Here is a 17,209-nt window from a genome sequence, read left to right as displayed (position 1 = left end):
AAAGGACGTGTCAGAGTTCGACAGCGGCTTTAGAGAGCTACGATTGCTAATCGGATTTTGAAGTTGTACTTACATTTATAGTTATTAGACTTATCCAAGTGGGAGACCGTTGGATTAAGTGTCCAAGCCCATAACTATATTTGATATATACTTGACCCAATAGTAGCATGGTCCTTTTGGGTTGCCTTCACCAAAGCAACTTGACTGGAAGAATAATGAAGAAAGAGGATAAATGTGATTTATTAATATATTATGTGAATAATATATTAAAAGAGAAATTATATTATTTAATTAACATTGGTCAATAATTAATTTAGAATTAGTTTTGTGGTCAAAAGATGTTAATTGAACTAAGGGGACTGATATTGTAATTATGTGATAATTGCTAAATGGGATGTGGATCCCTAGGTCAAGGGATGGACGAAATCCTTGTGGAAGCCCATTAGATTTCGTCCATAGGGTATTCTAGAAAGATCATATGGGCTGCTTAGAGCCTAAGCAACCGGATTAGGTCTTTGACTAAAACCCTAATTCTTCAGCTATATAAAGACCCCTTGGCATCATATTTTTTCGGCTACCAGAAACCCTAAAAGGATCCCTAGAGCCGAAATTAGCCTCCTCCTCCTCTCTCTAACATTCTCCAATTGCTTGTGGTGTTTGTGATCGATTAGAGGTATTACATTCGTGATACTAAGCTCTCAAGGCAAGGATCTTTAAGCTACAATTGAAAGGTAACATTCTTATTTGTATTATTTATGTTGATTTTGATTTCTATATGATAGATTTAGGGTTTGCAAGCTTTGGATGATTATTGCATGTACTTTAGAAAAACCTAGATCCAAAGCTTTAGGGTTTGCGTGTGCACCATAGGATTGATATTTTGCTCATAACCCAACATATATATCATCAGTTATGCATTTGTGGCGATTAAATTGAACTAATCAACAGTTTGCACAAAGCCACTAGAAACTTACTCGTTGTGAGTAGCAGAAGCACCAACCGGAGACATTTCTTTATGTTATTTTTTTGTGCTCGTAGTTGAAAAAAAACAAGTGCATAGGTCGTGGAATAACACAACGCTATTGGGTCGTTGAAGCTTTAAAAATGCTTCGAAGGATGTGGGCCGGAGACAACGACTACTAGCAACTTCAACTGGGGAAAGACAACCAAGCCAACAATGGAAAAGACGGATAAGTGGCAACTTTGTGAAAATGAATAGCACTTTTAATCTAGGGCAGAGGCGATGGGTACGACAACCGACTAAAAACAATTTTTCCCCACAAGTAGGACGTAGATGCAGTAAAGACATAAAGCAGGATTTGGAAGAAACATATTGACGAAGACGACAGTGCAAAAACACATGGATGGAAGACGCAATCCACTGCAAAGCACCCGATTAGAGAAAGATATCAAAATTTCCATTTGAAGATGATGGTGGTGCTCTAAATTCAAGCCGACTCCAAACCATCTGGTATTGAAGCTGCAGCTAAACCACTAAATGGCAACTCAATTCTTGACATTGTTCATAAGCCTGAACAATTAATATGTATAATAATAAGTTTTCAAAATCAAACTTTTATTAAAAATTAATATATATATATATATATATATATATATATATATATATATATATATATATATATATATATATTTTTGTTGGATTTGTGTCTAAAAAATCTATTGAGGTGGCAAAATTTATATGGTTGTTGTGTGAAAAAATATCCCCCAAATGTTTTTGCTAATCATCCTATTGAATGTGTCATGAATTATGCATAAATTACAAGTAATAGTGGGTCACCCGGATTAGGTTGTCAATTCAGCAATTCTGATGCACAAAGATCGGGTTTAGGTTTTTAGTTCATCTCAAAACCAAAAACCAAAAACCAAAAACCAAAAACAATCACTCACTTGGAAACAAAACAAGATTGATTATGTAAACCCAAAATTCTCTCCCTGTTATTTCTTTATTTAATCTTTGCAAAAACTATTACTTTTTTGCTCTGAATCTGTCGTGGGGTTCCTCTTAATCGAGTCGAAATTCCTTTTCTCTGGTCCAACAGAATTTTAGGGTTGTGTTTTTTCCCGCACACACTAACTAATATATTGAAAAAAAAGCGCACTCATAGCTTCAGAGGTACGTCTTTCCCTCTTTCCCAATCTGTAGTTTGGATTTTGCTGTAAGTTTATTGATTGATTCATAGGTTATTGTTTCATAGTTCGTTTTCTTTTTACCTTCTTTGAATTATGGTGGATCTCGATTTCATTTCTTTGAATTTCCTATTGAGTCGTCTCGTTTACGATGAAAACCACAATTTTGATCTGGTGTTATTAATCTGACTGAATTGCGTTCCGTAAATCGGATCAATCGTTGATCTCGAGGAGAGGATAGGGTTTGATTGTGTTTACAAACGATTGGTGAATTTTGTCCTAGTGGGTGTTTGTTGGTGAATTGAGGTGGGTAGGGTTAGTGAGAAGATGACTGATGTTCGACCACAACTGCTACAGAAGCCTGAAAGCACCACCGATGCCTGTTCAGATTTTGAGAACGACGGTTCTGATTTCGAGAGGGGATTGGAAGAACTGATGAGAGGGCATTTGGATGATTGTATGTCATTCGCATCATGCAGCTCTCCTCATGGGGACGATGATGAAAGCGAAGGTGGTGATCAGCTAGTGAGAAGAAGAAGAAGGTCAGATCTTGAAGGCGATGATCTGGCTGAAACTTCTGCTGCTAGAAGACGACAATCACGCATCTTAAGCAGATGGGCTGCAAGACAAGCACAAGAGATGATCACCACAATAGAAAGGAGAAACCGTGAGTCTGAATTAATGGCACTTGCAGGTTTGCATACAGTTTCCATGCTTGATTCCTCCTTCTTAAGCGAGTCTCAATCCCCTACCTCAAGGAGACAAGGCAACATTGAAAGACCAAGCACCCAAGCTTCCTCTATCCTCCAAATGTGGAGAGAATTGGAAGATGAACATGTTCTAAATCGTGCTCGTGAAAGAGTAAGAGAAAGACTCAGACAACATGCAAGTGTGGATTCCAATACCATTACCAACATGTCAGAAGGTCAAGAAGCAAGTGAACATCAAGGCAGTTTGGAAGAAGATGTTACAGAAAGTGAGAATGATTACAGAGCTTGGTCTAATGATCAAATGGAAGCTCAAAACGAACTCCAAGAAACTGAAACTTCAAGCCGTGAACAGTCTCCTGATTTAGGAGACAACGAAAGAGAGAGAGAAAGAGAAAGAGTTAGGCATATAGTTCAGGGATGGAGGGAGACAGGTGTCACTGATCATAATGCATCTAATGGTGTAAGAGCAGAATGGCTTGGTGAAACTGAGCGTGAAAGGGTGAGGATCGTGCGTGAGTGGGTCCAGATGACTAGTCAACAGAGGGGCCCACGTCCACGTGGCATTCATAGGGAAGAACAACAACAACAACAACACGTAGCTAGTCGTGAGACTGTTGTTGACCATGATGAAGGTCAACCGGAGCATATCAGAAGGGACATGTTGAGGTTGCGTGGAAGACAAGCTTTACTTGATTTACTTGTGAGGGTAGAAAGGGAAAGACAGAGAGAACTTGAGGGTTTAACAGAGTATCGTGCTGTTTCTGATTTTGCTCATCGCAACCGAATTCAGGTCACTTTATGACAGTTTTTTTAGTGCACTTTTTTTTTTTTTTTTTAATACTTTTTACTTTTTGTTGTATTGAAAATTGAGATTGTGTTGATGATATCAGTCACTACTAAGAGGGAGATTTTTGAGAAACGAGAGGCCTGTGGAGGAGGAGAGGCTTCCATCAATGGCAGCAAGTGAGTTAGTCCAGCTCAGACAACGCCACACTGTCTCTGGTCTTAGGTATACATTTTAAAGAAATCTTTTGAATTGTGATTATTTGATATCATATATATAGAAATATAATTTTTGTTTTTTTTTTAATATAATTAGGGAAGGGTTTCGATCAAGACTAGAACACATTGTTCGAGGGCAAGTAAGCAGCCAATCTGAAAATTCATCTAACGATAACACTAACAGTAACACCATTGATTTTATAAGTAGTGATGCAATTGCAAACACCACTCAACAGGAGATTGAACATGAACATGAAAACAATCAACAGACTCGAATTCAAGAAACCAACATTCATCAAGTTTCAAATCAGAATCTGGAAAGTATAACTGTTGCAGCAGCTCTACTCCAAACCACAAATCAACAAACAAACATCAATGAAAATGAAGGTCAAGATTGGGATAACCAAGGTGTCAGTAATGACAATGATCAAATTTTTCAAGAAAACAATTCAGGTAATCAAGAAACGGTTTCTGATATTATTCCAAGAACACGGCGTACAGTTCCTGTTAGAAGATCCAACAGATTTCACGCACCTGAAGATGATAACGTGTACAGTATGGAATTAAGAGAACTTTTAAGCAGGTAATTAATATAAACTATAAACCTTCTTTTCAACATTTCAACAATTTAAATAACAAATTGTTTTTTTTTTAAATTATATTATAGGAGAAGTGTTTCTAATCTTCTTCGAAGTGGTTTTCGGGAAAGTTTAGACCATTTGATTCAATCATATGTGGAAAGGCAAAGCAGAGCACCAATCGATTGGGATCTTCACAGAAACATGTCACCAGAAGTAGGTGATCAACAACAACAACAGGGTGGTCTTGGTCTTAGAGATGAAGACAATGAAAACCAAAATGAAGCCACCACCGCCACCATTGGTAGCAGACCATCACCATCACCGCCAGTTCCACCGCCAGTACCGGTTTGGCACCACCATGATTTGAATCATTCTAATTGGTCCCGCCACGGCATCCACCGATCTGAACTCGTAAGCATTTTTGTGAATTGTGATTTATATCTTTCATTTCAGTTTTTAATATTTTTTGTTACGTATATAGGAATGGGAGATGATTAATGATTTGAGAGCTGACATGGCGAGATTGCAACAAGGTATGAGTCACATGCAGAGGATGCTGGAGGCTTGCATGGATATGCAACTTGAGTTGCAACGTTCGGTCAGGCAGGAAGTGTCTGCTGCTTTGAATCGGTCAGCGGGCGGGCAGCAAGGTACACAAACTTTTTTATTATTATATTATTGTTATTGTTATGTAATGAAAAGTGAAGGATAAAGGAAAATAAGGAAAATGTTTTTTTGTAGGTGTTGATGGAGGGAGTTCTGAAGATGGGTCGAAGTGGGTCCATGTGAAAAAAGGAACTTGCTGTGTTTGTTGTGATAGCCAAATTGATTCACTGTTGTACAGGTAGTGTTACATTATTAAGTAAAAAAAGAAACAGTTGATACTTTTATATATAGATATATTATATTATATATATAGGTGTGTGGATTAAGCAAGTGATGATGTGATGTGCAGATGTGGACATATGTGCACGTGTTCCAAGTGTGCAAATGAGTTGGTAAGAGGAGGAGGGAAATGTCCCTTGTGCCGGGCACCCATTGTTGAGGTAATCCGAGCTTACTCCATACTCTAAAAAACATTTATAAAACTGACCCAAGAAGAAGAAAGAAGAAGAAGATTTGGATCATCTACTCTACTTGAATTGAAGTAGGTTTTTTCATGTTCTTCTTCGTGTTCTCTCTCGTATGTAAAGTGTTGATTTTTTTTTCTTTGTAATTTATTACATGTTGGATGCTATGCATTTGTAAAAAACTCAAGGACAGTTGGCGCGTTTTGATTCGTCGGTGTCACGTAAATAAAATTCAACAGGAATATTTTTTTCTGTTTTTTAGTATGTTTCCAGTTCTGTTTTCTTATGCATTTGGTGTTTGATGTCGCTATCGTAGTGGTTGAGATATAGCAATCATACATCACACAATTTGATTGTGGCATCAAAATATCAATTACTTGTATTGCAAGACTTGTCAAGTTATACTCAAGGTCATTTATATCTTCTTATCTTTTTTTTTCTTATTGTTTTATTTGACCATTTAAGCCTCTTCCATTAACAACAATTATCAAATTACTACAAGCGTCTTAACTTTGACCAATAAAATGGTATAATGGTCAAAACACATTTGTTTATTTTTTGGGCCACTTGAAATTAAATATTTGTTTTGTACCGTTGTACGTTTATTCAATCTCAACAAGAGTTTACAAAATGAAAACTTCAATCAAATGACGTCTAACTTCACACAAATGAATAAGATTGAAACCCAATGCTTATTTTAAAAAATCAATACTCTACTCCCAAGTCCTAACTACTTTTCAAATGAAAATTCCATAAAAACTATTACAAAGATATTCTGTGAGGAAAAACCATTGATTATTAATAATTTATTCATTTTAACCTACCAACATTAGTTAACATGTTACAAATACTTATATGGACACATTCCTGTGTCAGAAAAAAGTCTAGTCCAAAACAGAAATCCAAACTAAAAAACACTCGAAACATGTGTATCTTACTTATACAATGTTGAAGGAAGGTTGAGATTGGTCTGTAACAATCTAAGTAAAGATCAACAAATGTTCAATAAGATATACCTTAAGTTGAACTGGCACATGGTCCTCTTCTCTCAAAAACAAAAACAAAAAAAGAAAAGAGACATGATATTGCCTACCTCACCAATTTTCTATTTACTCATGTTCTTTCCATCAATGACATATAATAAAATCAGTTTTCTTCCTCGTATAGAATAGAACAGATGACCATGAGTTGTTGATGCAATTTCATGAAAATAATAATAAGTAGAGAATTAAAAAAAGGAAGATTTTAGGAAAACCAGCTCCTTGTGGGACCAATGTTCTTTAACTTCAAGACAAGGTCTTCACGTTGAGCTTCTACTTCTGCATATTTGAGGCTCATGTTGAGGTAACGTTCTTGAAGTTCATTTAACTCGGCCTTAAGTGAATCATTATGCTTATGTTCCTCCTTCATTCCTTCATCTTTAACCTTCAACTCCATCAGAATATCCGATTCACGCGCTTCTTTCTCAGACAACAAACTGAAATTTCATCACATAAGCATCACTGACAAAAATCAATTAAAAAAACAATTTTCATGATTATAATAACATACCTCGTAAGCTGTATTTTATACATTTTATTGGCCTCCAAAGCCTCATCAAGTGCAAGCTCCAGTGATTGGATTCTAGATGATGACTCGTCATCAACTGTACCACCTTCCACATCCTGTCAAGGGGAAAAAAAGTCAAAAAGTCAACTTCTTGACATGACTTTGTTATGACTAAAAAGAAGAAAGAATCTGAGATTTGGACCTCAGCAGTTAGATTTCTTTCAAACTTCTTATGTTTGAGCTCCTCCAACTCAATCACTGCCTTCTGCATGCTAAAGGATTTCTCAAGTAACAAAGTTTTCTCTTTCTTTAATTCCTCATAATCTCCAGACATCATTTCTAATGAAGCTTCAAGTCTCTCATTCTCATGTTTCACATCATTAAGCGAGTTCTTAAGGGCCACAATCTCATCCAGCAACTCTGTAATTTTCTGCAATTGGACCTCAGCATTTGAATTTTCTTCTGTAAATTGCACATGTAAACTTTCAAGTTTTGAATCAAACATTTTCTCTTTTGACATGATCTCATGGAGCATTGTTGATAAATTTTCTTCTAAGTCATCCAAATTCTTTGATAACTTCAAGAAATTATCTTCTGACTCTCTCAATTTTTCTTCCACATTTGTGCAGTGATTATGCAGCTCTAATTTTTGCTGTCTTAACTCACTATTAGACTTTTGAAGTAAACTACACTCTTCCAGAAGGTTCTCTGTAGTAGCTTGTAATTTGGGATTTTCTTTTTTAAGATTCTCACATTCTTCTTGAGCTTCCAACCACCGTTTTTTCATATCCTCCACTTCATTTTCCAGTCTTTTGATTTCAATAACATGCGATTCTGAATGCTCTGTTTCTACACAAGTTGACTCTTTAGCATCGGTCAAACTTTTCTCCAACTGACTGTTGACTATTTGCAACTCAGACAATTGAGCCTCAAAGTCTTGTAGGCGATTACATTGAGACTGAATCTCCTCTTCCTTAAGCAAACATTCTGATTTAAGCTCTTCAATCTCAGAGGTTTTGGTGAATAATTCTTTATTCAGATCCTCAACTTTGGATTTTAACTCTATTATCAAATTGTCAAGTTTGCCATTGATGTCTTTTCCACTGTATTCCACTTCAGAAGCACCATTTGTTGAGAAATCTTTGCCTGATTCTTTAAGTTTAAAGAGGAGTTCAAGATTTTCATCAGTAAGCTCATTACAATCTCTTTCAAGCTCAAGAATCTTATCCTTTAAAGCTCTAACTTCTTCAATGAGATCAGGAGTTTCTATTGTCTGTGACTCGGTTTCCTTCAGAACTGGTAATTTTGCAGCAAGAGCTTCTGATAATTTTGCTTCCAAATTCAAGATTTGTTTGTCTTTCAAACTTAATTTCTTTGTCCATTCTGAGTCAATGTCCAATAAAGTTTGAGTCTTGAGGTCTCTTTCTAGTTCTATTTCTCTGTTTTTTTCCTCAAGGGTCTCCTCCAAATGAAGGATTCTACTTTCCAACTTTTCTTGTGATTCCTGAAATTTCTGTAGTTCAAGCTCAAGTCTACAGTTGTCTTCTGTTGTGATTCTTGACACTTCTACCCCTGTATGCTCTTCTCCATTGTCTTCATCAACTGCTGATTGTTCTGATGCCTCGAGACTATTTATCTCCAATTTCTGTTTTTCTATTTGTTCTTCCAGTTCCTGGAGGATAGAAACTAGCTCAAGATTTGATTCTTGAGTTTTATTCAATTGTATACTCAAATTATTATTCAAATCTTTCTGAAATTTTATTTCTTCTTCAAGTTCTGCTTGGATACCGTTTTTATCTTGAACCTGAGCTTTTAGATTATCAGCATCCCTATCTTTCACTTCTGATTCACCTAGGAGAATTTTCAGGTGTTTGATTTCGTTTTTCAGATCATTACATTCTGTTTGTAATGCAGAAAGCTCCATAGTCACATTTTCCAGGTTCCTTGTTTGATCACTAGTCACCTTCCTTGATAATTCAAGATCAACCATTAACTTTCTAGCATTTCTTTCCCATGTTCTTGCTTCTGCACGAAGTTCTTCTGTTGCCACATCATCATCCAGAGCATATTCAGAGGATCTAAAAGTTCTTAATGGTGATGCGGGGATATTATGTGAAACTTTCCCAGAATCTTGTCTTCGATTCAGAAGATTCTTTCCAGAACTAGGAGAATTATAAACATTGACCATGGTATTGGTAGTTGACCCTGGTTTTCCAATCAAATCGATTGCAGCATCACTTAGATTACTATGAGAGCCAAAAGAATCCTCCATTGAATCAAAGCTGTTATGTGATCTCACTGTTGCAAAGCTTGTCTCCTGTTGAACAAACAAAAGGTATCCTTAGATGCACAAGGATGTCAAGGACAAATTATGATTCTAGCTATAGTTTAAGAGCAAAAAACCTTTTAGTAGAGTTAGGTGAGAAATACCCTGCTACCAAGTGAATTAGATGTATCCCGAATGCTATTGCTTGTTGAAGTTCCTATAGGTTTGGTGTCAAAACCATTTGGTGCATCAGATATGTTATCTAGATCACTGCTGTCTGCAAAAGAGTTGGTGTCACTCCATCTGTGTTCATGAAACATGCAGCAAGTAACAAGTTACACCCTCTGTAAGGACTGGAAGAAAAAACATGAAGATTGATTCTCTTGTTCAGGATCAAACCTTGAATTAGGTCGAGGAGTTAAGCACTGAATAGCGACCTGCAAACAGAGAATCCAAATTCTTCCTTCTAAGAGAGCACAATGTCACAAAAGCACATAAAAGTAGTAACTATACACAATTGAAATCCAGAAAAAGTGTTACTCCATAACTTTCAAAAGTAAAGCTTTGTAGCATCTGCTTGACTGACCTGTAAAATTGTCCCATGATCACACTTCTTTAGAGGTAGTGCAACAGGAAGAGAAGTTTCAGAACTCATGTAACTTGACAAATTAACAGTAGCCTCTCCAAGGATGCCAGATCTAGTTGACCCCTATCAGAAGGAAATAACAAGTGATTAGTAGTGAAATAACTAGACCATAGCAAATAAATGGCTCATGTGTAAACATGAACGAAATGAGTGAAGATAGGCATCATACCTTTAAAATAAGAAGCTTATAAAGGCATTGCTGAAGCTCTTTTGAAGCATCATCATGAGAGAGCCAAATGGATTCTGACAAGGTCTCTGTCCATCGACAATTTCCATTGCATACAGATGCTTTACCTGTTTTGGCAACGGTTTTATCTGTTTCTATGGAGATGAGAGAGATTGAAAGCTTATCCCATCCTGAGGGTACCTGAATATACAAAACAACAATGAACATGAATCCTTCGCAAACAAGAAATATTGGTTACAACTAAAACTGACAGCTACTTGATATCTAGCATGAGCCATCATGTCATTACATACTCACTTCAGTCATCATATCATTTTATCTGGAAATAGGTTTGAGTAATTGATATAACAAATTTATCTACATACGTCGACATGTTTCCTAATCAAGCACTTATCGTTTCAAATATCTCTCCACTTTGAAAGCTGAAACACAACAAATAAATAGACCGCAGAGATATACATCAAAATCTTCACTACTAACTTTACGGAACTTGCTAAACCTTACATATCTTCCTGAAGCTTAGACAATCCATCTAAAGTAACTAAGAGAAACAGATACCAGTTGTGTGTATTAAAAACGAAAGAGATAGACCTGAAGAGCTTGAAGACTAGAGAACTTGAAATCGAGTTTTTCGCCTGATTTAAAATCAACAGATGAAGCGGAGGAGGAATTCCGCTTGTGAAACCTATTCATCATCTTCTGCTTCATCATCTCCTTCATTCTGATACTCTTGAGTCCTTAATAATTATTTGATCCTGATTTAGATTGAAAAACCCCTTTTACATGAGAGAGGAGAGAGAGGATGTTAGCTGTATTTCAGTTGCGGCTCCCAAGTAGTAGTGCTGCTCCAAATTTTTTATTCTTCGTCTTTTCCTTCGATAGACATTACTTCCCGGACAAATTCTACACTTCGTAAATTCTTATTTAAGAGAATGTTTGGTTATTATTGATCACAGATAAAACAAGATATAGAAATTTGTGAAATACTATTATTGATATGATTATTAACATATAAAGGAATAAAATTTGTTAAAAATAGGAGTTCAAATAGTATTGTATTTATTGTGAAATAAATAAAAAGGTAGTTATAAATATATTCTTTCTATATTTTTGTTGCCCATTCTTCACGTTGTTCAAATTCCATTTTTGGCAATTAATATCATCGTTGACGCAATAATTTGTTTGTCCCAACTCTTTATTTTTCTACTTTCCAAAAGTTTTTTTCATTAAGTAGATTTCCCTAGGCTATAATGCTTTGCTATTGATTTTAAGAACTTGATTTTTATGCTCTTCAATCATAATAATTAATCTAGTAATAGCATATCTGTTTTTCCTTTTAAGTGCTACCTTCTCAAATACCCCGCTAATTAGAAAAACATATTTAATGAATAATAAATAAGACGAGAGCAATAATGATCCTTGTGATATTTGATTTTCTATTTGATTTTCTTTGGATTTAGTCCAAAATAATTAATTTGCATTGGTCCAAAATCATATATTTTTTATGATTTTTGTTCCGTTTCTGTCCCTTCTCAAACTTGATTTTTTTTTTTAATTTTATCCATACCAAACTTAAGATACTACTATGCACGTAAATAATTATCTTTTAATATTCTTTATGTTTTTATTAATAGAGTTAAAAGGTAAATTAAACAAATTGTCCCTCTTGCATGTGTTAAAAGACACGTTCAATCATTATTTTAAAAAATTAATTCGGATCATCCTTATATCGTTAAAACTTACATGTTTTGTCTTTGCTATATATAAAATGAATATATTGCCCCTTTTTATTATTTTATTAAAAAAAAGGCCCATTTCACCGTCTACTATCATCCCACCTACCCATTCAATTCTTAACCATTCTTTATTTTCTACCGGTGAAACATTATCAACGACCCCCTTAAGCTTTTCCGACGATCCCATCTCCACCATCACTGAACTCATCAGGCAAAGGATGAATTGTGCAAATTTAAACTAATGAGGGACGAAACATGCAAACTGAAAACAAACGAGGGACAGTACGAGTCAATTTTTGAAAACAAGAATCAAACATGTTTTTGACACCAACACGAGAGACGATTCATGTAATTGACTGTTGTTATCATTAAAAAGGATTATGGTCTCTTTCTAAAACCAGCAACCAAAATCTATAGCACCATCATCGTCGCATGTTGCTTACTCTTTACTGTATATCTAATATGGTGTGCCTTTAGAAATTCATGCCCCAAGAATACATAAAATTGTTAATTTCATTTTCCTTCATTCGTTATAACCCATGCCCTTAATCTAATAGTCTCACCGAAAAGAAAGCAATGAGAACCAATTGACGGTTTAACTTACTTTTCTCCCCACTTTGAAGTTGCTTTCCATCGAACCAATTGAAGCTTTAAGGTTTTACTTCCATTTGCTCTACAAGAAGCATCTAAATTGTGCATGTAAGTGCAACTCCAGCATGGTTCTAGCTCATCGTACCACACCAGAAAAACAAGTGTTTCCTACCATACAACCTACCATACACACTCTTCACTTATCATCATTAGAGTTGTTAAAAAATTTAGGGTTTGTGGTGACACTAAAATCATCAACAATCCTCCCCCATTTTAGTGTAACCCTTGAACAAACATAACCTTATCAAAGAAATCAAAATAGTACATAATGAAAATATCGAAACGATTGAATTTCCACTTAGTATTATACATTTGCAAATACTCAAGAATCAGGGTGTTCTAAGAATTGAACCCATCAACCCATTTGAATACCAAAAAGTAAAATACAAACTAGTTTATTGAATTTCTAGCAAAATACAACTTGACAATATTATAAAGTCGTGTGACCCAATCCTCTCATGATCGTATCAAGGTCAAGTCCACAACCTCTTGAAATGCGGCTACACTTCACAATCATGTAGGTAACCCCTTTCCATGTATCTGTACATACATTTATCAAAGGATTTATTAATAAGTTAAACTTCAACCTGGCTAACTTGCAGAAGCGAACACATACCTGGGATGAATACTTCATGTGTTTCAATCCATAAGTATTAGTTTTCCACATTGAATTCAACTCCCAACATTATATTAGGAAGGAATTGAGTGTCTCGTCATTATAGAATTAAATGGACTTTAATCTCATCCTGATTACAGACTTGTGCACTAAGTCTCTTGTCAGACCTTTAGTCAAGTGATCTGCCAATTTTTGTTGCGATTTCACAAACTCAACCGAAATCACACCATTCATGACTAGTTCTCTAATCATACTATGTCTAACACCTAGGTGTCTAGACTTGCCATTATAAACCTGACTATATGCCTTAGCCAAAGTGGTTGCACTATCACAAAGGATAGAAATAGGTGCTATCGGTTTAGACCACAAAGGAATCTCATAGACTAAAATCCTTAGCCACTCTGCTTCTTTACCAGCAGTTGGTAACGCAACAAATTCAAATTCCGTTGTTGAGTTTGTAATGCAAGATTGCTTATTGGAAGCTCAAGAGATGACACATCCCCCAAGCAAGAATACCCAACCATAAGTTGAGGAATGGTCCTCCATGTTGGTTATCCAACTTGCATCCGAATGACCTTCTAAAACCAAAGGACTTCCCAAATAACTCAAACCATAATTCATGATTCCCTTAAGATACTTAAACACTATATTTACTGCTTTCCAATGTTAATCAATGGGATTACTAGTGTACCTGCTCAATTTACCCACAACAAAAGCAATATCAGGTCTGGTACTTGTCATGACATACATCAAACTACCAATAGTCTCAGAGCATTCCAATTGTGAAATGGGAACACCATTATTTGGCATTAGTTTATGATAGCTTTATTTTATTACTTCTTTCCGTAGTTTATTTTTAGTCAAAACCATCCCATTTTAGTTAATCATCATGCATATTTTCTCTTTTTGTTATTTTTCTCCTTTACCGGGTACTTTCCAGTCTTTTGAGCTTATTTGCAGGATTTATCGAAGACTTTTTGTTATTGGTGGCTTAGAAGGGTGCGAGACCTATAGATCTTGTGGTTTGCTTATGGATTTGGAGTGGTGCGATTGGGCTTGGTGCTTGCATAAAGAAGAAATCAATTTGGACCTAATTTGTGAGCAAGGATGATGATGAGACGATGGGAATCGAGCTACAAGAAAATTTAAGGAGTATTGGGTCAATCATTAGAAGGCTTTGGAATGCCACAAATGGGCCCTAAAGAGTTATGATTGTGGGCTGAAGTTGAAGAATTGAAGATTGGGCTAGAATGCATGATTAATGGCCCAAGTCTCACATTCAGCGTGACCCATGCGGTCCGCGTGGACTCTTACGCGGTCCGTGTGAATTGTTCTGAGCTGATTTCGGGTTTGACTTGTTGACTCTAATTGTGGAAGTTTGGTGGGTGGCTTTTGGCACTTTTTTGAATCCGGAAATCAGCCCCCTTTTGCTGGAGATTGGAGCCGTTATTGAGGGGGATGACTTGAAGAACAAACACCATATTCTCTCTCAAAAGCCTTGGAAGATTTGAAGAATTTTTGGAATAATAGTGTAATTTCCTTTCATCTTGCATCAAAGACAATGTTTGGTACCACTAAACTATATTGTTTTTCTTTTACTTTGGCCATGCTTGGCTAAGCTTTCATTTGGTTGATTAGGATTTAACCCATGGATGATTATTTGCTTTTAAGACTTATCATTACATTGTGTTTGAAGTTTATGGGAATATTTTCTAGTTAAACAACTTGTTGTGTATATTTATCTTTGATCATGAGCTTGGATGAATGAATGCTTGTATTTGCTGACTAATTTCTTGGTTAAGTAATGGACCTTCAAATTAGTAATCAACAAATGGTTTATATGTTTGTTTTCATTTCATTTAGACCATGGAAATATTTCCTCCATAATGATAATGTAAGCATTTGATTATCTTGTGGACTTGGTAACTCTTACAACTTAAAGCTAATTGATTTTCACAAGGTTTTATGCTTCATTGATTTTGTGACTTCAATTAAGGAAATGTGTTTAGAGCTCCTCTAACCATTTTAATTTCTAAGAAGAGTTGAGGCAATTTGTGCTTATGAATTGCTATAGCCAAGTTAAACCAATTCACAAGTGTTATTCCATTAAGTCTAATGATAAGTCAATCATAGCATCCATGAAGTGTACCCCAAAATCAACCAATTCCACTTCTTTGAATTTAATCAAATCTTGTACTTGTTTACTTGTCATATTTTCATTCTAGCTAGTTTTAATTTTTGTCAAACAATCGAAAGATTAACCCCCCCCCCCTTTTTTTTTTACTTTTAGCTTTATTTTGCAAGTATTTTACAAAGAGATTTACATAGAGATTTAAATTGAACCAATCTCCGTGGATATGATCCCTTTACCACTATACACTATGTTAGTGTAAAAGATTTAGGGTTATTAATTTTGTTGGCCTCGATAACCACCAAATTTTGGCGTCGTTGTCGGGGATTGGTTTATTTTTAATCAATTTGTTTCTCTATGCCCAGATCTCAGCGTACAGGTGACTTGATTTACAATCCAAAAATCGAAAAAGAAGCAAGGAGTTTGGCGAAGGAAAAGCGAATTGAACGTGGTCAAACTTCTAATCCTCACGGGGGTCCGGAGGTTGAACCCACTTCATCAAGTGATACGGAACTCGATTCTAGTCCCGACCCTCGCCAAGAAATTCCCGAAACACAACCCCTACAACAAAATCCACCCATTATTGAACCAATTGCAATGGCGGACGGATGAGAAGTTCCCGAAAGAACTTTGAGGCAAATGATGGAGACCGGTGTTACACAAACTCCAACCGGTATCAATTACTCGGTTTTGGAAGGAGGTTCGGAGTTGAAGTCAAGTTTAGTCCATCACCTCCCAACTTTTCATGGATTGGAGAACGAAGACCCGCATAAGCATTTGAAGATGTTCCACATTATTTGCACTAGTATGCAGCCACAAGGGTCAACCGATGACCAAATCAAGCTAAGGGCATTCCCCTTTTCGTTGGCCGATAGAGCAAAAGATTGATTATTCTATCTTCCATCGGGGTCGATCAACTCATGGACCGACATGGCAAGAGCTTTCCTTGATAAGTTCTATCCCGCTTCAAGAGTCTTAAGCCTTAGAAATGAGATTTGTGGAATCCGCCAAGGTCAAAATGAGACTTTTCATGATTATTAGGAGAGGTTCAACAACTTGTGCCATTGTTGCTCACAACACCAAATCCCGTAACAACTCCTCATTCAACACTTCTATGAGGGATTGCTACCAATGGAGAGAAGACTAGTTGATGCCTCAAGTGGTGGAGATGTCTTTAGTAAAACTCCACAACAAACAAGACAACTCTTCAACACCATAGCCGCAAATTCACAACATTTTGGCCCTCGTCAAGATATGAAGAGAGAAACTCAACAAAAAGTCAACGAGGTGGGAACATCAAATCTCGAGTCTCAAATCAAAGATCTAACCTCCGTTGTCCAAAAGCTAGCCATGGGACAAACTCCACAAGTGATGGTTTGTGGAATATGTGCAACAATGGGACATCCTACGGATATGTGCCCCATTCTTCAAGAAGATGTGGAACATGTAAATGCTACAGGGGAGTTCCAAAACTATCACAACAAGCCATCCGGTTACCAAAATGCATATAATTCAAGTTGGAAGCCAAATCCCAACATGAGCTACAACCCAAGACCATTGCCTCAAAATGCATTGGTTAGACCGTCCTATCCACCACCACAACCTCATTACCAACATCAATAACCACACTATCAACCCAAACCACACCCTCCACATCATCATCAACAACCTCCTTAATCTCAATCAAGTAGCTCCAGAATGTCTCTTGAAGACATTGTCAAATCCCTAGCCACTAGTACCCAACAATTCCAAAAAGAGACAAGGACTAGTATCTCCAACCTTGAAGCACAAATTGGAGATATAGTTACATCCATAAGCAAGTTGGAATCTCGTGGTAAACTCCCTTCTCAAACCGAAAAGAACCCAAATGTCAATGTGGTGACCTTAAGAAGTGGCAAACAAACCGGAGAAAATAGT

General features: G+C 36.3%; 2 protein-coding genes across 3 annotated transcripts; one reads left to right on the top strand and one right to left on the bottom strand.

Annotated features, from left to right (window-relative positions):
- Positions 1-1,834: 1,834 nt before the first annotated feature.
- Positions 1,835-5,775, top strand: LOC145066117 (uncharacterized). 2 transcript variants are annotated; one of them, XM_079013300.1, is made up of 8 exons: positions 1,835-3,648; positions 3,749-3,867; positions 3,958-4,000; positions 4,097-4,443; positions 4,528-4,852; positions 4,923-5,091; positions 5,183-5,285; positions 5,397-5,775. In XM_079013300.1, exons 1-8 carry the CDS (start codon positions 2,476-2,478, stop codon positions 5,512-5,514), a joined length of 2,397 nt encoding a protein of 798 aa, XP_078869426.1. In that variant the 5' UTR covers positions 1,835-2,475; the 3' UTR covers positions 5,515-5,775. The 2 variants fall into 2 exon arrangements, with proteins under 2 accessions (XP_078869426.1, XP_078869425.1); XM_079013299.1 differs by having other exon boundaries at positions 3,958-4,443.
- A 721-nt stretch (positions 5,776-6,496) lies between these two features.
- Positions 6,497-11,064, bottom strand: LOC145066116 (uncharacterized). Its single transcript, XM_079013298.1, has 8 exons — positions 10,750-11,064; positions 10,141-10,338; positions 9,912-10,034; positions 9,725-9,762; positions 9,490-9,628; positions 7,262-9,376; positions 7,063-7,175; positions 6,497-6,988 (listed from the first exon to the last, which is right to left on the bottom strand). The coding sequence occupies exons 1-8, from the start codon at positions 10,876-10,878 to the stop codon at positions 6,757-6,759; spliced, it is 3,087 nt and encodes a 1,028-aa protein (XP_078869424.1). The 5' UTR covers positions 10,879-11,064; the 3' UTR covers positions 6,497-6,756.
- Between the last annotated feature and the right edge of the window lie 6,145 nt (positions 11,065-17,209).

Source organism: Lactuca serriola, chromosome 8 (assembly GCF_051521515.1).
Source record: "Lactuca serriola cultivar US96UC23 chromosome 8, Lser_US96UC23_V15, whole genome shotgun sequence".
Classification (NCBI taxonomy): domain Eukaryota; kingdom Viridiplantae; phylum Streptophyta; class Magnoliopsida; order Asterales; family Asteraceae; genus Lactuca; species Lactuca serriola.
This window is presented reverse-complemented; position numbering and strand designations above follow the sequence as displayed.

Coding starts and splice junctions, on each gene's coding strand:
- LOC145066117 (XM_079013299.1), top strand. CDS start 2,476: ATGACTGATGTTCGACCACAACTGCTACAGAAGCCTGAAAGCACCACC. Junction 3,649..3,748: donor CTCATCGCAACCGAATTCAG/GTCACTTTATGA, acceptor TGATGATATCAG/TCACTACTAAGAGGGAGATT. Junction 5,286..5,396: donor ATTGATTCACTGTTGTACAG/GTAGTGTTACAT, acceptor TGTGATGTGCAG/ATGTGGACATATGTGCACGT.
- LOC145066116 (XM_079013298.1), bottom strand. CDS start 10,878: ATGAAGGAGATGATGAAGCAGAAGATGATGAATAGGTTTCACAAGCGG. Junction 9,629..9,724: donor ACTCCTCGACCTAATTCAAG/GTTTGATCCTGA, acceptor TCATGAACACAG/ATGGAGTGACACCAACTCTT. Junction 7,176..7,261: donor AAAGAAATCTAACTGCTGAG/GTCCAAATCTCA, acceptor TCCCCTTGACAG/GATGTGGAAGGTGGTACAGT.